Source organism: Erinaceus europaeus, chromosome 7, assembly GCF_950295315.1.
Source record: "Erinaceus europaeus chromosome 7, mEriEur2.1, whole genome shotgun sequence".
NCBI classification, from domain to species: Eukaryota; Metazoa; Chordata; class Mammalia; order Eulipotyphla; family Erinaceidae; genus Erinaceus; species Erinaceus europaeus.
In genome coordinates this window covers 60804318-60828718 of record NC_080168.1, presented here as the reverse complement: position 1 = coordinate 60828718, position 24401 = coordinate 60804318, and the positions used below count along the sequence as shown (strand labels likewise).

At 38.4% G+C, this 24401-nt stretch overlaps 1 protein-coding gene across 11 annotated transcripts in view; it reads left to right on the top strand.

The window, feature by feature from the left end:
* Positions 1-24401, top strand: part of SOX5 (SRY-box transcription factor 5) — a 1357610-nt gene that overhangs the window by 1027324 nt on the left and 305885 nt on the right. For all 11 annotated transcript variants that reach the window (XM_060194518.1, XM_060194519.1, XM_060194513.1 and 8 more), the window contains one exon: positions 6061-6271. In XM_060194518.1, the coding sequence (XP_060050501.1) occupies positions 6061-6271 (211 nt within the window). The remainder of the gene's footprint in view (positions 1-6060; positions 6272-24401) is intronic.

Sequence of the window (24401 nt, the reverse complement as noted above, 5' to 3'; positions counted from 1 at the left end):
ACTACAACAATAAAACAACAAGGGCAACAAAAGGGAATAAATAAATAAAATAAATATTAAAAAAAAGAATAAGCATTACTGGTTGAATACTATTCAAAACTTAATGAAAAATTAAGACAGCTGAGAAAATGTTAAAAATTAATTTTTTCCACAATGATCATATTTTTCTATTACTTAATCATATTTAGACTCTCATACTTTATTAGAATAATTCCAAAATAACCTCTCAATAATGTACATATTTAGACTTTTTCAAAGGTTTAAGGAATAATGAAATTGATAACTTTTAAGATGGTCAGAGGTTTTCTGTGCCTTGCCCTGATGATATTTACAAAAACAGTCTGTTCATTACTGGAAACAGAACATGACCATGCCAGAATTTGTTCTGCACCAAAGCACTTTCTCCCAATCTAGTTCATTTCATGTTGTCTGTATGTAGTATCAGAATAACTGAATTTGCATTAATGAGACTTTAGTTAAAGATCACCCAGATTTTCTTTATGCTGTTTTCTGTGTTCAAAATTTTAGTGTGCCAGAATTCTAGAGTTCTACAAATATAGGTTAAAAGCACAAAAGGATAAGCCACTGAGAAGTGTGACTTTAACTAGATTTTTATGAGTCAATTTGGTGAATTTGTTTAATTATTCTAACCATAGATTTTGATTTGTGAGATGGCAAAGGACAATGGATATTTGAGTGGAGCCAGCTTTATTTTTTATTATTTTAATTTTATTTGTTTATTTATTGGACAGAGACAGAGAGACACCTCCAGCCCTGCTTCACCACTCGTGAAGCTTTCTCCTTGGAGGTAGGAACAAGGACTTGGACCCGGGTCCTTTGCGCACTGTAATATGAACACTTAACCAGGTGTGCCACCACCCAACCTTTGGAGCAAGCTTTATAAGTCTAGGATAGACTTCTGTTAATTTCAATACATTTACCCAACTTCTTTTAGGAATTGAGATACTGGGATTAAAACCTCTCACTTTTTGTACTTAATTATTAAGAAGGCGTTTTGCCTTGTTCATCCATTGTATTGATAAATATGTCAGAAGATTTGAATTCATTGCCAGAAAAATGTAGGGTTTGCACTGTGGCTGAGATCCGTTTCTCTATACCCCGAAAACTGTGGCGGATGATCAAGTGTCATTCACTCTAGTCTGTGTGCCTCAGTTTCTCCATGTATAAGGACAGGGGAAAAACTCAAGGCAGAACTCAGACTGGGTCTGACATATCTCACCAAATGACTCAGGGGAAGGAGGAGGGGGAGTGTGGGAAGGCTCTTTGGGATGCTGGTGCAGGGTGATATTAAAGGACCAAAATCAGGGGTGAGAATGTTCTTCCGAGAACTCTCACAGGGAGATGAGAAACTTTATCCATGTGTCAGCCAGTGCACTGAGAGCCACTAGCCCCTCCATAAAATGCAAAACCAGGAGGAGTTGGGCGGTAGCACAGCGGGTTAAGCACAGGTGGCACAATGTGCAAGGACCAGCTGAATGATCCTGGTTCAAGCCCTCGGCTCCCTTCAGGGGAGTCCCTTCTCAGGAGGTGAAGCAGGTCTACAGGTGTCTATCTTTCTCTCCCTCTCTCTGTCTTCCCTTCCTCTCTCTATTTTTCTGTGTCCTGTCCAACAACGACGACATTAATAACAACAATAATAACTACAACAATAAAACAAGGACAACAAAAGGGAATAAATAAGTATTTTTTAAAAATGCAAAACCAATGAAATAGAAATCAATATTAGACTTGCTGTAGGAAATGAAAATGAATTACTTCATGTAAGCTATTTCAGATAGTGTGCAATTTGAAATGGATATTGATGAATATTAGCACTGATAGTTTTATAGATTATTTATTTTTTTATTGCCAATGGGCTTATTGCTGGGGCTTGGTGCCAGCACACATCCACCACTCTCATGGCCATTCTCTCTCTCTCTCTCTCTTTCTCTCTTTTCCTTTCTTTTTTATTAGATGGGACAGAGAGAAATTGAGAGAGGATAGGGAGATAGAGAGGAAGAAAGATAGACACCTGCAGATCTGTTTCACAACTCTTGAAGCAGAGCCCCCCCCCCCCCCCAGTGGGGAGCAGGAACTCTGGCCTGGGTTCTTGCACCTGATAATATGTGTGCTTAACCAGGTGCACCACTACCCAGCCCCAATTTGTTTATTTTGCCACCAGGGTTATTGCTGAGGCTCTGTGCTTGCACAACTGATTCCACCACTCCCAATGGCCTTTTCTCCTGCTTTATTTTTTTACTAGTGAGGGGGAGAGAGAAGAGAGAGTCACTTGTAGCATTTCTCCAGGATTCGTAAAGTTTCCTTTTCTACATGTGGGAACTGGAGGCTTGAACCCAGGTCCTCACACATGGTAATAAGTGTGTTCTACCAGGTACACAGCCACCTGGCCTCTTTAGACTGAATAATAACTGTTCTTTCACCATCCTGTATGAATTTAATTACATGCTTATAGGACCAAAAAAGTAATAAGTATGATAATGTGGTCTTCAAGGCCAGAAGTCAGGGTGGGTTGTCCCTTGGACAATAAGCTAATGTGTGTATCTTTCTGAGCAACATACAGTCTCCTCTTTCAAATGAGTCAGTTCTGAATCACTTCATCACCTAAGCTGAGTTGCGAACATTGTGGTTGAATTAGTATTTCTTCAAAGTGCCCGTAGAAAAATGCTGTCTTTAGAATTTACTAGCAAGAATGCACTTGAAGTGTTAATCACAGTCTCGAGTACTTTTCTCAGGTACTCAATATGGACACTTGTTCCAAGAGTCCTCCCCTTTGTGGAATAGGTGTAGCTGATTGGAACCACTAAAAGTCTTTGTCAGTAGAATGTAAATCTTGATTTTTCACCTGAGAGCAGCATGAAGAAAAAAAACATGCGGGAGTCGGGCAATGGCACAGTGGGTTAAGCGCACGTGGCGCAAAGCGCAAGGACCTAAGGAAGGATCCCGGTTCAAGCCACTCCCCACCTGCAGGGTAGTTGCTTCACAAGTGGTGAAGTAGGTCTGCAGGTGTCTGTCTTTCTCTTCTCCTCTCTGTCTTCCCCTCCTTTCTCCATTTCTATCTGTCCTATCCAACAACAACGACATCAACAATATTAAACAACAAGGGCAACAAAAGGGAAAATAAATAAATATAAAAAAAGAAAAAACATGCAATTAATATTGCAGAAACAGTAAACACAAACCCAGAAAAGAAACTGGAAATGATAGAACTTCCTTGACTAAATACTGTGCCAGTAATCCTTAACAGGCTATTCACCATGCAAATGAACAATGGAGCCCCACACTGAAACATCTGTTAACTACATAACACTGTTGAAGGTCTTAGAAGTGCCACAGGCTGATTGTCATCTAATAGGTGAAATAGTGATAAAGTACATATTCCTGATGGAAACAGTAATGTTTAACTAATCCCTTGATTTTCATATTGTGGTGGTAACTGATTTTAGAATGCTTGTGAAGTATATACTAAGCTCAGGAATAAGGTGCTCTCTCTCTGCAAGTTGTAGAAAATTAGAGACATAGGTATTTTTTAAGCCTGATTTTGTAGTCTGTCTGCTATCTTAATAGACTTGATTACATACAATTTGGATGTTATTTTGCTCTCATGATGATATCACAAAAATATAACTTTAATCATGACAAGTGAAGGTCACTGGGCAGCTCCTTGTTTGTAATGTGTGTCACCATAGATTGTGTGACTAGGACATGAAATAAATATGTGCAACATGAAGCTCAATTATAGAGGTTTCTGATATTGACTATAGAAAGAAACAAGAAGAAAGATCTGGACATCAAAAAACAATACAAAGGTCTTGCTACATTTGTGTCTGTGTATGAAGCTGAGACTGTCATGTGAATCTGAGATATTGGACCATTCATAAAAAAATAATTTAAAAAAATTGTATACTGAGTCAGTTGGAGAGTTTGTAAATTAATGGAGTTTGTAAATTAATGATTGCCTTTTCCAGAATGTGTGTGTGTGTGTGTGTGTGTGTGTGTGTGTGTGTGTGTGTGTGTGTGTGTGTGTTGCTTATATTTCTGTGTTGGCTTCAAGTAAATATTTCCAGAAGTGTACCTTCACTTAGCCCACAGGGCCTTGTAATGATTAATCATGCATATTGATCTCTAAATCCAAGTACATTATGAGGTAAGCCTCATGTAAGGAAGTATTATCTATAGAACATTTAGTTAAGGACTAATAGTCACCAGAGGCATACAGTGTAATGTTTGTAGAAATGTAAGCCATTGTGAGTTCAGAATTATAAGTTTGCAGATGCTCTTAGCACAGTTTTTACTTTTGCATCCTCTTGTATTTTATTTTGTCCTACCCTAGAAATAAATCCTTGTATCATAGCTAAGTTCTTGAATTCACAGGTGGCCATTAACAAAAACATCATGTGAACAGATTATGTTGTGTTGACAGTGTAACTTAAAGAATTAGAATGTCAGTTTTATCAAGTTTTTTTTTAAGTATATCTTACTTAATGCAGTACAAACATTAGCTTTAACCTTAAAAACACTATATATCAAATCACTGTGATTTGCCTGTCTCTAGAGGGTCAATCTCATCTACATTTTAAAGAGAATTTTTAAAGCTGTAGAATTAGAGAAATAAATTTAGAGACTAGCTGCCTCGACAATATTAAGATACAGATTTGATTTTGAGAAGAACTTGGCCTTGTGAGTTGTGAGAGAATTATTGGAGTAAGAGTCTAAAAAGTTACACATTGGATAAAGTATAGGGCTTTCAACTAAGAGGTCCTGAGTTTTGTCCCTGGCACGTGCCAGAATGATGCACTGGTTTCTCTCTCCCTCTTTTGTTTTTTCTCATAAGTAAATAAATAAATCATGGAAAAAAAATACAGTAATACTGTTATGTAAAATAATTTTCTTTTTCACTTCACCACCAGCCCTCTTGCAAATCTCTGGAAAATCAACTTAGTATCTTTCATACAAAGTATATTCCAGGGGGGCAGGTGGTGGCATACGTGGCTGAGCACACGTTACGAAGTGCAAGGACCTGGGTTCAAGTCCTCGGTCCCCACCTGTAGGGGAAGATCTTCATGAATGGTGAAGCAGTGCTGCAGGTGTCTCTCTGTCTCTATCCATCTTTATCTCCCTTGCCTCTCAATTTCTATCTCTATCAAAAAAATAAAAGATAGTAAAAAAGTATATTCCAGATATTATACAGATGGTTTACAGTTATGCTAGAATTTATGGGAAAATAATAATAAGTGGGACATCAAAATATGCTTGCCTTTTCAAACTGTGCAGTCAATTTTTTTCATACATAGACACAACTTTTAGTATTACTTATTTACTAGTGACCTAGTACTGATATTGATGCAAAAAAATTATGAGATAACAGGAGTATAACTCCACACTGTTCACACCACCAGAGCTCTGTGACCCCATTCCCTTCATTGGAAACTGCAGTGGTTCTCCCAAGGTGACAGATATGAGTTGAGTATTTTTTCTATGGTCTTGTCTCCTCTTATTGCATGTATTTTATATCACATTGCTTGTGGTTTTATATACTTAAATGTATAAGAATAAGAAAGTAGGTAGAGTGTGTTTCCATGAACGGGGATGCATAGACACAATTCTGGGGACACAAAGACCCACACAAGGACCTGTATTTTACAGGACACATGAGTCTGAAAGTACAGTGTAGCATGTAAGGTTGCAAATATTACTGAGAATATCTTCAGCAAAACAGACATTAACTTATAATATTCCTATCTTGTCAAAATAGTCTGTGTGATTAATACTTCCTTAAAAACATGTGAAAGGGGAAGACAGGAGCACAAAGGGAAAATTGGGGGCCTAATCCTTATAAGTGGAATAAGATGATGGTTTGGTTGAAGGTAAAGTATACCGACTCCCTACTATTCTCTTTTTAAAATCTGTTTATTCTGCTTGCTCTTGCAGTATGACATTCACTTTATTCTGACATACTTCCACTTACTGCCACACGCACTCAATTTAAGATGAAGTTTTACTGAATTGTAAGCACACTTTTCCTTTGCTTTCTCCCTTCAGGAAGTTGATGGCAATAAAGTTATGTCTTCATTTGCCCCACACAACTCATCTACCTCACCTCAGAAGGCAGAAGAAGGTGGGCGGCAGAGTGGCGAGTCCTTGTCTAGCACAGCCCTGGGAACTCCTGAGCGGCGCAAAGGCAGCTTAGCTGATGTTGTTGACACCTTGAAGCAGAGGAAAATGGAAGAGCTCATCAAAAACGAGCCAGAAGGTAAGACTGCAAAAGGAAAAATGGCCATCATCTCCTGCTGATCTCCATCATTTGGTTTGATCTCCAGCTCTTTTCTTTCTTTTTCTTTTTCCTTTCTTTTCTTTCTTTTTTAGTTAGGCGCTCTCAAAGTAAATTGGACTCACATGGATCGATAGTGATTCTTACAGAAACCCTTAAGAACCCTTAAGTCTACTCCAGTTTCTTCATCATTAGTTTTTTATTTTTAATTTTTACACATGATTAAATTATGATCAGGTAGCTCATAGATTCAAAAATAGAAAGTGTTAGCAGAGCCCAGAATAGTCTCCACCTACTTGCCAAAAATCTATAATCTCTTTCCTTCTTCTCCTTCTCCTCCTCCTCCTCCTCCTCCTCCTCCTCCTCCTCCTCCTCCTCCTCTTATTCTCTAATTCTTCCTCGTTTTCTTCTTCATCCTCTTTCTCCCTGTCCTCCTCTTTATCTTCCTCCTCCTCCTCTTCCTCCTCCTTCTTCTTCTCCATTCTGGCTATCCTACAACTTTGCAGCATTTTGTCACTTTTACATATTTACGCATCTTATGCTACCTGGGCAGTCAGATCTATTTCTTGCATAATTAAAAACAGTTTTTATGTCTGTTGTATACTTAAATCCTAGCAACTCTGTAAATCCTCTGGTTGTACTCAAGTTCCATTTGTTCATGAACTAGGATGCCCTAGCTTCATCTTCTAAATCACTTTATGGTTTACTGATAGCGTCCAGTAAGCAATACTCATGTGGAATAGATAATATTCCAGTGAAATCAAAATAAGAGCTTGACTGTTACAAATAATATAACTCCATCAGAACTGACAGTCATTGCTTTTGTTGTAGATGCTCACTAACCCCCTACTAAATGGTCTCTGCCACCACATGACCAAGCTGAGCAAACTGCTAATTCAGACACTGAAAACAAAGAAAGAAAAAAGTGACGAACCCCCCCAGACGTAAATTAAACCGAAAATATACTGCATTTCTACTCCTGCAGCTCAGAGTTGTGTCCATTTCTAGTCTGTTGTCAGAGGACATTGGTATATTATGAATATATCTGGCACAACATGGGCGTTCACCAGTATATTTGGGAATCATGTGGTAATTAGATGTTCCTGGGTGACTCCCAAATGCATATATAAGACAAGAAATGTCCTTAAAATTTATGTAACTCACATGATCTTACAGTTGGAAGGAGTTTTGGAGATAATCTAGTCAGCCAACAACTTCCTGGCTCTCATTTTTATGGAAATAAGATGAGGGGACCCAGGAAATATTTTTTGCAATATGCAGAATTTTTCTACTATTAAAATAACATTATATGTTTCAAAAAAAACCCAGAAACATTAAAAGAGTGAAAATTTTAAAAAACTACAGTAAATCATAGTTAAAGTGTAATGATTCTATTTAATATCTCTCTTTACATGTTCTGTTGATTTTACATGATTAGCCTTGTACCATAAAAATTATTTTTCCTCTTTTGTGTTCTGACGCATTGTTGTTAATAAAACCCTGCAGTTCATTCTTATTGGGTTGTCAGAAAAGTCATGACATATGTGCTTATGTCATTCTATGCAAAAAAAAAATGTGTCATGACTTGTCCAACAAGCCAATATATTCTTAAATTTAAAAAAATGCATTTATCCCTGCTGTACAGTGACATCAAAGAGAACATGTTACACTTTGCTATCTGGTTTTCATGGACGTTTTTTTTTTCCTGTGGTAATCTCTCAGATTGCCCTCGTTTTTTAGTCTTCATACTTCTGACTTCTGCTTAGATATATTAGAGAAAACCCATCTACTGGAATCAGGTGACATTCTCTTAGAGAGAAATTGTATAGGGCTATGAGTTTTGAACAGAAGGCCATAGTGGTTAAAGTGTCATTTTGGACCTGACATATCAAAAGTACATCCTTTCTATTTTTATTTTTAATTTTTTTATTATATTTATTTATGTATTGGGTAGAGATAGCCAGAAATTGAGAGGGGAGAGGGTGTGAGAGAGGAGAGAGATAGAGAGACACCTACAGCCCTGCTTCACCATTCGCAATTCTTTCCCCCTGCTAGTGGGGCTGGGGGGTTGAACTTGAGTCCTTGTGCATGGTAACATGTGTGCTCAACCAGGTGCACCACTGCCTTGCTCTGGTGCCTCCTTCCTACATGATTTATGAGTGTCGATATTTACCTAGATCTCTTTGAGGGGTAAACTTTTTGTCAGGTTTCTCCAGTGTGGAGTTAATTCATGCCCACTGTCCATACCATGCCCTTTGGGAAAAGGCACTTGTGCAACCAACACTTAAGGAATAGGCAGTTCTATTTCCCTGCCTTTAGAGTGGGATATTTTCATATGCTTTATTTCCTTGCGGGGGAATTAATCTATTTATGTTCCCTTTACTAATTTGTTTAGTTATTGATGTCATTATATAATATGGATAGTCTCCTTCTATTGTCTGGATTATAATCCACTTGTACTTATCTTGTTACTCCCATGTTATCCCAGCACTAGCCTTCAGAAGGTCTTTCAGTGGACTATCATTTTAGCCTATTGCTTAGATTTATGTATTTTTCTTGAGAATGTCTTTACTTTCTGACACCAGCAAAGATGCTGCAGACTCATCTTGTCTATTTTCTTTTCTTTTTTTTATTTAAGAAAGGATCAATTAACAAAACCATAGGATAGGAGGGGTACAACTCCACACAATTCCCACCACCAAATCTCCATAACCCACCCCCTCCCCTGATAGCTTTCCCATTCTCTATCCCTCTGGGAGCATGGACCCAGGGTCATTGAGGGTTGCAGAAGGTAGAAGGTCTGGCTTCTGTAATTGCTTCCCTGCTGAACATGGGCGTTGACTGGTCGATCCATACTCCCAGTCTGCCTCTCTCTTTCCCTAGTAGGGTGTGTCTCTGGGGAAGCTGAGCTCCAGGACACATTGGTGGGGTCTTCAATCCAGGGAAGCCTGGCCAGCATCCTGATGGCATCTGGAACCTGGTGATTGAAAAGAGAGTTAACATACGAAGCCAAACAAATTGTTGAACAATCATGGCCCCAAAGCTTGGAATAGTGGAGAGGAAGTGTTAGGGAGGTACTCACTGCAAACTCTATTGTACTTCTGCTTTCAGGTATATATTTTGCAGTAGTTTATGGATACGTGTGAACATAAGCTCTCTCTCATAGAAACTGGTGTATATCTGGGTTATGGGACTTTGTTAGAAAGTGAACCACCTGAGATGAAATTAGAGTGTACTATAAAAGGAAAGGTCTCACCCGAGTAATGAAGCTGAAGGGTTGTCATTCCACACGTGAAGTCTCTGGACACAGTCTGAGGTGAAGCATGTTGAGGTGGCAATCGTTGCGTTTTTCTACTCTAGTTCTAGAGCCAACCATTTTTCTAAGACTGCCTGGTTCCTTTTAAGTAACATTGCACCAGATCCTCTGGGTTTGCTCTCTGCTTCTCAGGTCCTGTTTCTTTTGGGGACTGTCTGCTGACAAAACAAGAGCTCTATGTACATACACTATGTCTGTTGCATTTACCTGCAGCCATAGCTATGGTGATCTGAACATGAGTTCTTACTGAATGTCTCTAGTTCTAACTCTTATTCACATAGATCAGTTCTGTCTTAGCCTTTGTTGATGTGCACACTCCCAGCCCAGCTGTGAGAAACCCAGAGCCTGTCAACAGTATCAGAGTTATCAGCTGGCACTACTATGGGAAATCTTTCCCAATACAATTCAGCATGCATAGGGAAATCCTTTTCCCCTGCAGTTTTACATACTCCTTTTATTTTTTAAAGCACTTAAGTCATTTACTTTGCCCTACCCTTATTCAGTGAAGTTGTTTCTTGTACTTGTAGCACAAATTCCTACTGTATTTTTTTCTTTTATTGCTCAGATTGCTAGATAATTTTCTAAAATCTGCTCAAACAAAAGTTCAGCTTTTCTGGTTTTTTTTTTTTTTTTTTTTTTTTTTTGTGCTTCTAGGGTTATCACTGGGGCTCATCGCCGCCTGCTCCTAGTGGCCATTTTTAATTTTTATTGGATAGGAAAGAAAAATTGAGAGAGGAGGGGAAGATAGAAAGGGAGAGAGACAGACAGACACCTGCAGACTTCCTTCACTGCTTACGAAGCAACACCCCTTTAGGTGGGGAGCCAGAGGTTCAAACAGGGATCCTTGTGCTATTCCTTGCACTTGGTACTACATGCACTTAACCCAGTGCACCACTGCTCCACCCTTCAAAAGTTCAGTCTTTTTATTGGATATTTCTGTGTTTTGATAAATGGCTGTAAACTCTGGCCATTTAAAAAAAAAAAGTATCCGTATGTAGTCATTGAATTATTCTTCTTTCATGTAATAATGTGAATTTAGGGTTCTTATGGGATTGCTAACTCATTTCTTAATAGTACTAGATAGTGTTCTTTATGGAAGAGCTACAGTTTGTTTATCCATACACCTAACAAAAAAAAAACATATATTTTTTAAGTTTGTTCAAAAGATGCAAGAGAGAGTGTAGTCCAGTTTTTACATTTACCAGATTTTGGCTATCACCATTTCTTGAAAATTGCTTATTACCTAACTCAGTGTCATTTGAGATTTTGCCTGTTTTAACTTTTAGAATTTTCATAGATTTCCACTTCCACTTTTTTAAAACTTTATAAATTGAGTTTGAGTAAAAGGTCTAAAAGTCTTGTGTGTCTTTATATGCACCAACCATTTTTGCTGTTGCCCTTTCTTAAAAGTTACATCTTCATTCAATTGATTGTGTTAGTCTATTTCTGCCTATTTATTTACTTTTGCTACCAGGATTATCATTGAGGCTCATTATCAGTGCTTGCTCAACTCTGTTGCTCCCAGTGCTTGTCTGTCTGTCTGTCTATCTATTATCTATCTTTTCAGTAGATTAGAGACAGAGATGGAAAGAGAGGTAGAGAAAGAGACAGAGAGACTTCACAGTATATGGCTCTGAGACTCATGAAGCTCTCTCCCCCTTTCAGGGTGCTTTTCTAGGGTGGTTTTGGACTAGAGCCTGAATATTTCATGCCAGTGTATATGCTCTTCCATGTAACCACCTCTTAACTCCCCAGCACTTTTTTTTTATGTTTGACTGATACATTTGTCTATTCTTTGCCAGTGCTTTGTTGTCTCATTGTATCTTGCTAGTAAACCTCAAAGTTGGATTGTGTTAGTCTTCTAACTTTTATGTTAATTTTTTTCTTCAGTATTGTGTTTGCTATACTGAGACTTTTACCGTTCTCTCCAGACTTGAGAATCATTGTTTTGATATCCACATTTTTGACACCTAATTTGATGACACTTTGATTAATATCGTGTTGCATCTATAGACCAAATTGGAAAGAACTGACATCTTAACATTATTGAGTATTCTTTTTTTAAAGAATTTTTTTATTTATTAATGAGACACATAGGAGGAGAGAGAAAGAATCAGACATCACTTTAGTACATGTACTGCTGGAGATTGAACTCGGGACCTCATGCTTGATAATTCAGTACTTTATCCACTGCGCCACCTCCCAGACCACACAATATTGAGTATTCTTCTCTGTGAATACAAAGTGTTTCTGTATTTACTAAGATTGCCTTTGATGTATTTCAAATTTTCTTATTTAAAAATGTTTCTTTTTAATATTTATTTATTACCTTTTGTTGCCCTTGTTGTTTTATTGTTGTAGTTATTGTTGTCTGTCTTCGTTGTTGTATAGGACAGAGGGAAATAGAGAGAGGAGGGGAAGACAGAGATGGGGCCAGAAAGATAGACACCTGCAGACCTGCTTCACCGCCTGTGAAGCGACTCCCCTGCAGGTGGGGAGCTGGGGGCTCAAACTGGGATCCTTAACTCTGGTCCTTGCGCTTTGCGCCATGTGCGCTTAACTCACTGTGGTACCGCCCAACTCCCTATTTCAAATTTTCTAGTTCAATTTTTATAGTTTTACATGCATATCCTAATAAAAATTTGTAATTTTTGTAATTTTATTATAATCTTCTGGGATTGTTAATATAAATAACATTGTGCCTTTAATTTAAAATTCCAGCTACTCACTTCTGACTAACTGCACTGATGCTTGTAGTACATAACTTTACTATACTTATTCAGTAACTCCAGGAGTTTTTCTGATTCTTTAAGATTTTCCACATATATAGTGATTCAGTGTGTAAGTGAAGACAGTTTTATTCCTTCTTTCCTTAACTATGTGCTTTTTTACTTCCTTTTCTTGTCTTAATGTATTAGCTGACTCTGATATAATACTGAATAAAAACTGCAAGAAGGGTTTCCTTGCTGTGTTTTGATTTTAAGGGAAACCTGATTCTCATCATTAAGTATCATATAAGTTGCAGATTGTTTTGTATATGTTCTAGAACAGGTTGATGAAATCCACCCTTGTTGATAGTTATCATGTATGGTTAGAATCTCTTAAACTGTTTTCCCTCAGAGAGTTGGGGGGGTAATTGTGTGATTTTTCTCCTTTATGTTATTTATGTGTTGTGATTTTTGACTCTTGACTCAGCTTTGCAAGCTTGGTATAAATACCACTTGTTTATGATCTATAATTATTTTCTCAAGTTGTTGAATTAGATTTAGTAATACTGTATTAAAAATTTCCGATGGGAGTCGGGCTGTAGCGCAGCGGGTTAAGCGCAGGTGGCGCAAAGCACAAGGAGCGGCATAAGGATCCCGGTTCGAACCCCGGCTCCCCACCTGCAGGGGAGTCGCTTCACAGGCGGTGAAGCAGGTCTGCAGGTGTCTATCTTTCTCACCTCCTCTCTGTCTTCCCCTCCTCTCTCTGTTTCTCTCTGTCCTATCCAACAACGACAACAATAACAATAACTACAACAATAAAACAACAAGGGAATAAATAAATAAAATAAATATTTTTAAAAATTTAATAAAAAAAAAAAGATTTCCGGTTCTACATTAGTCAGGTACACTGGTTTTTTCCCTTCTGATTTTGGTAGTAGATTATATTGGTTTTTGAGAAAGAGATAGGAAGTATTTTTCTCATGTATTAATTTTAAGTTTTTGTTTGAGTTATTTTATGGTTCAGAACCATGCCCTAAGAAGAAACATAATTGCAATGGTATACTTCAAAGTCATTTGGGGGATGTCTGTTTAGATAATATCCTCATAAATTTGTCTATGATTTTGGTACTTCTGCAATGTGGCCTGTTGACTGCCAAGTGAATGCACATTCTCCCCCCCCCCCTTTTGATTTCAGGGTTGTTGTTGGGGCTTGGTGCTGGCACTATGAATCCACTGCTCCTGGTGGCCATTTTTTCCATTTTACTGGATAAGACAGAGAACTTGAGAGAGGAGGGGAAGATAGAGAGGGGGAGAGAAAGATAGACACCTGCAGACCTGCGTCACCACTTGTGAAGTGACCCCCACACCTGTAGGCGGGGAGCCAGGATCCTTGTGCCAGTCCTTGAGCTTTATACTGTGTGTGCTGAACCTGATGCACCACCCATCTCTCTCTTTCTTATTTCGTGCCAGTTTTTTTTTTTTATGATGAGGGGTGTTGGGATCAAGCCTTGGACCTCATGACTGAGAGTCAAGTGCCTTATCTACTGCCCCACCTCCTGGGCCACTCCTCAGAATCATACAGAATCTTGACTTGGAAATACAGGACAAGTCAAGGCCAAATGAATGGCTCCCAACATGGAACGGCAGAGGACATTCTAATATAGAGTTAGGAGAGAATTAGTCTATCTAATTAGCAAAATAGCAGAAATAAAATAGATGTATAAATAAATACAATTTAGAAATATTACTATTGTATATGGGCATTAGACTCTTTTCATAATTGTTTTTCCTACAAAGCATACTTCCTCTACTACAACTATATTAAAAACTTAACTTGAAAGTAATTTGATAGAAATAATGTCAAAACAGAAAGATATTGAGAAAATATGGAGATAGTATTTGTGGAAGATGGGAGTTTGAGTGGAATATAGCTATAAAAGGTTTGGGGTGGGAGAATGGTGGTGTACATTAATCATGTATGCAGAACCAGGTTGAAGCTCCTGGTTCTCACCTGCAAGGGGGAAGCTTCACAAGTGGTGAAGTAGTACTGCAGATGTCTTGTTTTCTTTATCCATCTCTGCTTCCCTCTGCCCTCTCAGTGTCTCCATCTTATCAAATAAAAAAGAAAGGGGGGGGGAGAGGCTTCCCAGAGTATCAGGTGTGTCTTGCAGACACCAAGCCCCACTGTTAAATCTAGTGACAAATTAAATAATTAAATGCTTGTTTCAGGAAGATTATTTTTTTATTGAATACAAATCCAATAAGATGTATTTATATAAAGGAAATTCCTAGAGATGTACTTTAAATATACAAAAATATGAATAGATGGTCTTTCATCAATAAATCTGCAGAGACAAGCATATTTATTAATATTATACAAGTTGGAAATATATATATCATGGGAAAATATGTGTTTGAATAAAGTGGTGAAATTGATCATGAAGCGAAAAACTAGTAGATTAGAGAACTGTTGTCATTGAAAATAACAGTTGAAGGGCCTTTCTATATTTCTAAACTTCAAGCCAAGAAAAATGAGGAAATACATCTAGGGAAGATGTATAAAAGTGTTGAGAGCAAGAGGGCAGTTACATTGGCCTTAACTCCCATTAATCATAGTGTGATTGAGCTTGCCAGTGGGCATCTTCTCAACAGTAGGACAGGACTGTGTACATTTATAGATGAGCTGTAGCTCTGTGACATAGCGTTTTATCTAAAAGTAAAAATGAAGTAAATTTAACAAAAAAAAAGAACTTAAAAATAAAACTACAAAATGTTACAACTCTGTTGAGAGCAGCCACAAGGGTCTGAGGGAGCAGAAAGAGGATGAATGAAACTAAATGTTAATAAATTCACTAATAGATGCCACAGAAAACGTTTCTCTTCCCTGTGGCTGTTTTTTCCATTTTTTTTAAGACCATTAAAATGACCAGCTGGTTGTGATGAAAATTTCATAACGCCTCAGCTTCTTCTTCTAGCGTTTGCCCTTCTTCTGTAGCCAGTCAACAGCGTCAGGTTGAGCCTGATGTAAAGTTTCGAGATCTCCTTTGAATCTGGAGAGGTGGCAGTCGTTGACTATGTGGGTCATAGCTGAATGGCAGTGAAGGTGCCATATGCATTCCTTTGCTTCTTCTCACTGAGTGGAGAGCAGCCTCCAATAGAAAGTCCTTAGTCTTGAGGCCAGGTAGTGGCGCACCTGGTTACAATTACATTACAGTGCACAAGGACCCAGGTTTAAGCCCCTGGGCCCCACCTGCAAGGGGAAAGCTTCATGAGTGGTGAAGCAGGCCTGCAGGTATCTCTGTGTCTCTCCCTCTCTGCCTTCTCCTCCCATCTCAAATTCTCTCTGTCTCTACCCAATAATAAATAAAGAAAAGTATTTTGGAAAAAAGACTGCTCCACTAACTAAAAAAAAAGTCCATAGTCTTTCAGGCTCTGTCTCTGCCATCAGCAAATTAGCAGAAATTCAGAAGTTAAGAGGGAATGGTGTGATGTACAAAAGGAAGTCACCAAAGTGAAATAGTTAGAAATAAAATTAGAGGGAGTTGGGCGGTAGCGCAGCAGGTAAGCGTACATGGTGCGAAGCCAAGGACAGGCACAAGGATCCCAGTTCGAGCCCCCAGATCCCCAGTGCAGGGGAGTCGCTTCACAGGCGGTGAAGCAGGTCTGCAGGTATCTATCTTTCTCTCCCCCCTCTGTCTTCCTCTCCTCTCTCCATTTTCTCTGTCCTATCCAACAACGACAGAAATAACTACAACAACAATAAAAAACAACAAGAGCAACAAAAGGGAAAATAAATAAATATAAAAAAAGAAATTAGATTTGCACATGAGATAGAGGAGGGAGGGAGGGAGAGAGAGAGAGAGAGAGAGAAAGAGAGAGAGAGAGGAAGAGAAAGAGAGAAGAGGGAGAGAGAGAGCAAGCAAAAGCACAGGACCAAAACTCTCAGGGCAGAAGGGACTGAGCAGCATACTTTCCAAGTGGACTATTTTGCTGTCCTGAGAAAAATGCATTGTACTTTTGTTTATATCTCTTTTTCTATAAGAATTTTTCCCTTGTCATTACTCAAAAAATTCTAGTGCTAGGGGTCCTTATTTGTTCAGTGTTGCTTGAACTGACAGGGAATGCCCAAGTTCAAAATATGTGGCCTGTGTGATAGAGGTACATTACATACGCTAGTGAATGCTTTACCAGTTGATCTTTGACTGTTACCCTTAGCAGTTAAGAATGACAGTGAGGTTTTAATATCATAATACATGACACGTAATTTTAATATCTGTATATGTAATTATGTATTGGGGGAAACAGAGGTGGCTTCTACTAAGTGCATATTGTGTGCTACTTGATGTTAAGTAATTTATATCAAGCACCTCATTTAATCTGCACATAAGCCTTAGAACCAAGGCTACCATGTATCACTTCACAATTTCAGGAAATGCCATTCACACAAACTAAATGTTCTAGTTCTTGCTATCTCCACTTTGAAATGATGCAACTGGTGATTAGTTCTGTCACAATGACTACAGCTTAATAGTCACCCTTAAACTTGAACTTAAACTGAGGTCACTAAGCTATAACCCCCCTTTTGTTTTTTTAGCCCTAGTGATGTCCATCTTCTTAATTGGAGTTTTGCCAGTAATAACTAAGTTAAATGTTACTCCTTTTGTATGTGTGCTTAAATTCCTCTGAAATATTGAATGATGAAGTATTCAAGGATTTTCACTTAAAGTCAATGCCTGAGTAGTCTGGGAGGTGGCGTAGTGGATAAAGCACTGGACTCTCAAGCATGAGGTCCTGAGATCGAGCCCCAGGCAGTACGTGTACCAGAGGGAAGTCTGGTTCTCTCTCTCCTATAAATGCAATATTAAAATGAAAAAAGATCATCATTAAAAAAAAAAGTCAATGCCTGATGCCCTCAATGACAATCCCATTTCAAGAAGTTTTTTTGATTGAAAATCAAAAATGTCAGTTTAAACTGAGTTTAAATTGCCCCCCTAACTCCTTGACATGCATTTGAATGAAAACTTGTTTAGAAAACCAGCTAGAGGAGACTGGATGCTAGTGCAACAGGTTAAGCACACATGGCACGAAGTGCAAGGACCAGCTCAAGGATCCTGTTTCAAGCTCTCTACCTGCAGCGCAGCACCTCACAAGTGGTGAAGCAGGTCTGCAGGTGTCTATCCTTTTCTCCCCCTCTGGCTTCCTCATCTCTCTCAATTTCTCTCTGTCCTATCCAACAAGCACAACAGCAATGACAACAATAATGATAACAGCAAGGGCAGCAAAATGGGAAAAATGGCCTCCAGGAGCAGTGCATTCATGTAGGCACGGAGCCCCAGCAATAATCCTGGAGGCAGGAAACAAACAAACAAACATCTAGGAGCAAATGAATTATGTAACACTAGGAATTCAGAATTCAGTGTTTCAGTTTTAAAAGAGACTGAAGCAGAGATGTCAAAAACCATACACCTTTTTGATGCTAAAATCAGAGCAGTAATTCTACCCACATCCTACAGGTCAAGACTCAATTTTTCCCTCTTTCAATTGACACAGAAGTCTTAATATCCTCTACTCTTTTTTTAAAAAAGTAATAATGTCACCACCTTAGTTTTAAATAGTACTTAAATGGTCAATAAATACAGATGAATCCAGGGCCAGGGAAAGAGTTAAATATCAGAGTATTGGATGTGTATGCCTGAGGTCCCTTTGTTGATCTAGAAGTCACATATGCCAGAGTTGAATAGTGTGCTGTCATCTGAGCCCAGGCAACTTTAAATGAACTAAAGCTAAGATAGATAGGTATCCATCAATAGTACTGAATTCTCAAGTTCCAGTGAGGCACAATATAAATATAAACATTTCCATTTGAGTTAAACTCAGATTTTTTCTTGATTTTTCATTCAGACCATAGCCTTATTAACAGTGCAGGTGAAACTAATTTTTTCTTTGACTAGAACCTTAGCTATTTCATTTAAAATAGAATCCTTTTAGATACAAAGACTATACCAGACTTCTTATTTGAAATCTCCTATAATACTAACTCTTACTTTTTCACTGTCTGTATGGACTGGCCTTTTTAACTGAGAGACACATTTATGTCTTTTTCTCCTAAAAACACAACAACAATGTTCACTGTTTGTCTTGATTTCCCTTTCTTCCATCTGTACTGCTCTTAAGTTTAAATTGCTAGAGCTATCTTTCACTTTATATTAATGTCGTGTCTTCAAGAACTGCTCCCTGCCTCCATCTTTGCCCTTTGCACTGCAATACAATCGCACTTTCATTTATTAGAAGATATTTCACATACCAAATACTCAGAATATTTGTTGAAAAGATGTTCAGATTGCTTCAGAGGTGTCTACTTGCTGTCGTGGGGAAAGAAAGGAGAGAACTCAATAAACATCTGACTCTCCTGCCAAGAACAACATGAACTAACTTGTTGTATGCTTTACATTGGGTTCTAGTTCTCCCCCGCCAAGAGAATTAGATCAGTCCAGTTAGTTTCGCGGGCCCGCTTGGCCCCGCCCCTAGGAACCCCGAGAGAGGGTCAGAGTTCCAGAATTCCACAGTTGGAGAGTTGCAGAGTTCCAAAGTGACAGAGTTCGAGAGTTCCAGAGTTCCAGAGTTCCAGAGTAAGAGAGGGGTTCCTGAGTTCCAGGGTAAGAGAGAGTGCTTGTGCCGCCGCAAAGAGACAGCAGAGTTCTGTTTGGTGATTAGTTTGGTTTAGTTTATGAATCGTTGTTCCTGAATAAAGAAATACAGCTTCCCTGCCCAGCCGTTGTCTCCACGTCTCTGTTACCCGCCCGTGAAGCTAGCCCGGCCAGCAGGAGCCTCCGAATTTTAACAACACTAACTACTTCACTTAAATCTCAAAAACTCTATAGCTGTTTTTTTCCCCTATTTTACAAATGGTAAACTGAGATTTAGTAGCTTGTATTTCCTGGAAGAAGTAGAACTTGCAGTCGCAATACTCCACAAAAGTACTTTGCATTGAACACAAAACCAAAGATAATCTAACCCAGTCAATTTTTTTTACCCTTAAGGTTACTTCCCACCACTCTCATAAGATGTTTGTTTTGTTTTATTAGGGAAATAATGATTTATAAGACAGCTGTTGTCACACGGATACAGTTTCCCATCTGATAGGTGTCTGCACACCATTCCTACCACCACCAAGGTCCTTGTGAAGTACTCATTCTTGCATGCGGGTGTCTCAGCACTCTGCATCTTTGCTAGTACCGTGCCTTCTCATATGCTGTTCCTTATGCCTTAAATGTCATTCTTTTTTTGCACCTAATGATTTATTTCTATTCACCTCTTTATAAAATCAGCACCTTCTCTGAACACCTTTGCTTCAGCTTGGCATGTGCTGCACACACTGTATAACTAATACAGTTCTTATTACATGGTGGTTGTGGCTCCATCTTCTTTCTTCCCAAACGGCATGTGAATATTTAAATGCAAGCTTCTTGTTTTAATTATCCGTGCCTCTCTACTTCCCAATTAATAACAGCGTTGTTAGATAGTTATTATGTAGATTATAGTCAACACAATAACTGACATTTTTTTAGTTTTTGCTCAAACTTTCCTTAAAAAAGTTTCACTTTTTCTAGTTTTTTTTTTCTCTTTTTTCATATTTTGTTCACAGTCTTCTTTGACAGTTATACCTGCTTATTGAATTCATTTTGACTTCTTCAGCCTTCTCCTTGTGGGTATGCTTTTATCATTATTAAAATTTTGAAATCTTTATTTTCATTCATTTTGGTAAACTAGAGATTAAGTGTTGTTGGGGCCAGGCAGTGGTGTACCTGGTTAAGTGCACACATTACAATGCATAAGGACCCAGGTTCAAGCCCCTGGGCCCCACCTGCAGTGGTGAAGCAGGGCTTCAGGTCCCTCTCTCTCTCTCTCCTCTCGATTTATTTCTGTCTATATTAATTAATTAATTAATTTAAAAAGAAACTAAATGTTGTACTAAATCACAATATATTTTAGGATACAAAACTAAAATGTATGTATAAGTTGAAAAAAATTATGGTTGCACTGACCTTTAAATGACTTTAATATAAACTGTATTTCTCAAAATAAATATGCTGGCATTATCTGTAGGTCATAGATAATGTTCTCCTCCACTGTAGAAGACACAATGAGAAATTAATTGGATGGATAGCTGGCTATTTTTCCAGATTTCAAAGCTATAATTTGTCTTTAACAGTGCTTTGGCATCATGGCAGGTGGAAGAAAGCTAGCCCCTTTTCTAGACGTGTAGAGTTGCTGAGGAAGAGGATTCTTATTTCTTCTGATGGTCTTTAAAATTGCAGTGACTTGCCTTCCCTCAAATATTCAGTACCTTTTTGGAGGCATCTGACAACTGACTCCTTTCCTTAGTCCATCCAAGGACCCTCGCATATTTGTTCAAGGATAGCCCTGGGATTGATGATTTCTTTCAGAGGGCTTATACATTTTGGAAAGGATATTCATAATGATGAAAAAATGTTGATTCTTGAGACTTGTGATTGAATTTGTGATGAAAAATGTAACTTGATTATGAGTCACTGTTTTGATTTTAAATCTGATTCTAGCACTGATTACTATGTGATTCTAAATATTACATCTATATTTTTACTCTGATCAATTAGGAGACACTAATTTACAGGAACTTAATAATATTTGGGCTTTTATTGATTTTGCAACATTTGGAGAGTGAAACATTACGTTTTTAAGAAGAATTTGCTTACAACCAAGCATTTATCTCGTAACGTGTCTTGTAAAAACATTGTATTTACTGGCCTTTAAGTTGCTATAGTAATTGTGTTAATCTAATGGTTATCTTCTCTATTGGCAATACTGTCTGCCCTACTTTTACCAGAGGATTGTGAAAGTAAACAGATGCGATAATGCACATGAAAAGTATCTTATAAATTATAGCCAACTTGGAATTGCACCAGTTATCGTCATTATCACATAGTGACTTTATAGAAACATTGCTATTTAGGCACCTCAGAAACATTACATAGTTTCTAGTGTTGCCTTTTTGGGGGATGCTTTTATGTACCGAACATTTAATTCAGATCTGCAGAATACTAGGAACACAGACTGCAGTTGACAACAAAACCAAAAAAAAAAAAAACAGCATTCATAAAAAATCTTTGCTAGTTTCTTTGATGTTTATTTATGTAACTTTCCCTAGAGCAAATGTGAATAGACAGTTTTCTACCTGAGGAGTTATTTTTCCAGAAGAAGAAAACAAATTTCAATTAAGATAGATAGATAGATAGATAGATAGATAGATAGATAGAATTGCTGATTGTGAATGTAGGAGAGACAGTTTAACCTTGGATGTGTGGCTCTATTGTATTCTTAATCTTTAGTGTAATTGTAATTGTGTTCTGAAGACAAGTATATAAGAGTGGGCTCCCTTGGCCAGAAGTTTTATAGTTTTTTGTTTTTTCCTCCTGGTCCTTCTTCTGTTATTAGACCAGAGCACTGCTCAATTCTGCAAGGGATTGAACTAGGGACTTTGGAGCCTCGGGCATGGAAATCTTTTTTCCTAACCATTATGCTATCTCCTTACTCTTTTTATTTTTTCTGAATCTTTTCAGAAAAAAAAAATCTTTGTTCACATTTTATTTTTAAATCACAAGACCCTAAAGGTACAACCAATTACCAAAGCCAACCGGGTTACTTTACATGAAACAAAGCATTGCTTTTACTGAAGACTTTACAAGAAATTCTCTTTTTGTGAGAACTAATAAAAATAATGGGATGCATTTGGAAAAGTACATATTGTGACAACCTCCACAGCTGTACCCTGAGGCTGACCCTTAGTTCATAGACCACTACTAGAAGGAAGAAATGCTAAGACACCCTTTCTCCCTCTCTCTCTCCCTCTTCTTCTTCATCCTCTTGCCCCTTACCCCTTCTTCCTTTTTTCTCCTCCTTTATTTTTCCTTCCACCCTGCAAACAAAAGGGAGAAGCTTAAGTGAATATCATTTTGACATTGTTCAGAATCACCTAATTTCATTTATAGGACTATATTGGACAGCTTTTTAGTTTTGATAATAGATATCTGGGGGAAAATCCATTTAGAACTAAGTTCTCAGGCTTGGGAGAGAGCATACTGGTTGAGCAAAAGACTTTCATACCAAAGAGACTCTGAAGTCTCAGATTCAGTCCCCCCAGGCACCACCTAAGCCAGAGCTGGGCAATGCTCTGGTTTAAAACACAAAACCCTCTTAAAACCTAAATGTGTATGTGGATATTATTGCATAATATGCTTTTTTTGAAACACTCTCCTGCCACCTCTATTAAAAGCAGTTCAGTTGGGGACCAGGTGGTAGCACACCAAGTTATGCACACATAGTTCCAAACTCAAGGACTGGCCCAAGGATATTGCTTCAGCCCTTGTCTCCCCACCTGCAGGGGGGAGTCGCTTCACAAGCAGTGAAGCAGGTCTGCAGGTGTCTGTCTTTCTCTCCTCCTCTCCACTTCTCCTCCTCTCTCAATTTCTCTCTGTCCTATCCCAACAACAGCAGCAGCAACAACAATGGGAAAAAGATGGCCATCAATAACAGTGGATTCAGGCACTGAACCCCATCGATAACCCTGGAGGCAAACAGAGAAACAAACAAACAAACAACAATAACAGTTCACTTTAGTCAGCTACATCTCTGCACCCCCTAATAATTGTTAATGTCCTTTTAATTTTTTTCTTCCAAAGGTGTTGATATATAGAATTGCTAAGTTATCTAGTGGAATGTAAAGCCTATTCCCTGACTAAAAGGCTGATTTTAAGGGTTCAAGAGTGCATCTTATAGGCAGTGTAATTTCGTCTGTGGTGTGTGCCCTGGTGACACATAATGATTCTGTGGAAAAGAACCACCTCCCATGCATGCTGTCTGGCCTTGTGAGCACCCTTGCAGGCCTTGCATATTTGATGTTTGAGTTTACATTACAGGTCTTGATGCCTTTCCTTACTGTTTGAATGTTCATTGTTAAATGGTCCTTTAGAAATTAAATTGAGCCATATTACATTAACAGACAAGTTGAAATTCGCATACTATCTTTCACTTTTACCAACTTTGTAATTACTGTTTTATGCGTGGAAATGATAGAGATTGGCTTCCTGAGCTCAGAATTCCAAGCACTTCATTAATTGGGCAAAGAAGAGGACACTTTGAATTTCAGTCTTGCTTCAAAATCACATTTGATGAGGTGAGGGGAAGAAAAAGTGAACAGATCAGGGGGAAAAGCCTAAAGATACTTTAATTGGCAGAGGTTTGAGTTGCTTTTGTTTAGTTACTCACTGTCCTTTTGATGAGAGTACATGTTGAAGAGGCTTTGTGAGTGCTGTTCCACTGAAGGACAAACAAGGGTACTTTTCAATTGAGCCCTTTTAAGTTTTGTTCCTTACACTCCTGCTGCTGTTGGAGGCTACTCCTAATGCACTGTGGCTGCATGTTCCTCTGTGCAGTCTGTCACTGGGAAATGTCTCTTCTTGTTGAGCAAGCTAGAGTCTCACCTCCAGGCACCCTCTTCAAAAGCACCACCGCATGGAAATCCACACTCACAAAATGACGATAAAGGACAGAGTTTATTTTTTAAAAGGTCAGGACAAGAAGACATCCTCAAATGTTCTAGAGCCTATTTCTTTAGGAATAAGTGTGTTTTTTAGTTTTAACACAGAGTTAGCTTATGATTTAACACATAGTTAGCAATCTGAAGCTTATGATTTCTCAATACTAAAGTGAAAAGTCCACTGTGATCACCTTTTAAAGTTGACAGCCCTAATCACAGTTATTTCAGTATTGGTGATTTCATTAAGTGTCGTTGAGAATTAATTTATATTTACATAAGAGAGCTTTTCTTGCATCACAAGGTCAGGTGTCGTATGCTTTACATTGGCTTGTTCTAGCCCTCCCCCTCCAAGAGAATTGGATGAGTCCTGTTAATTTCGCGGGCCTGCTTGGCCCCGCCCCAAGGGACCCTGGGAGAGGGTTCCGGAGTCCGAGAGTTCCTGAGTTCCCCAGTGACAGAGTTCCTGAGTTCCGGAGTTCGAGAGTGCGAGGGTGCGAGAGTTTCTGAGTTCGA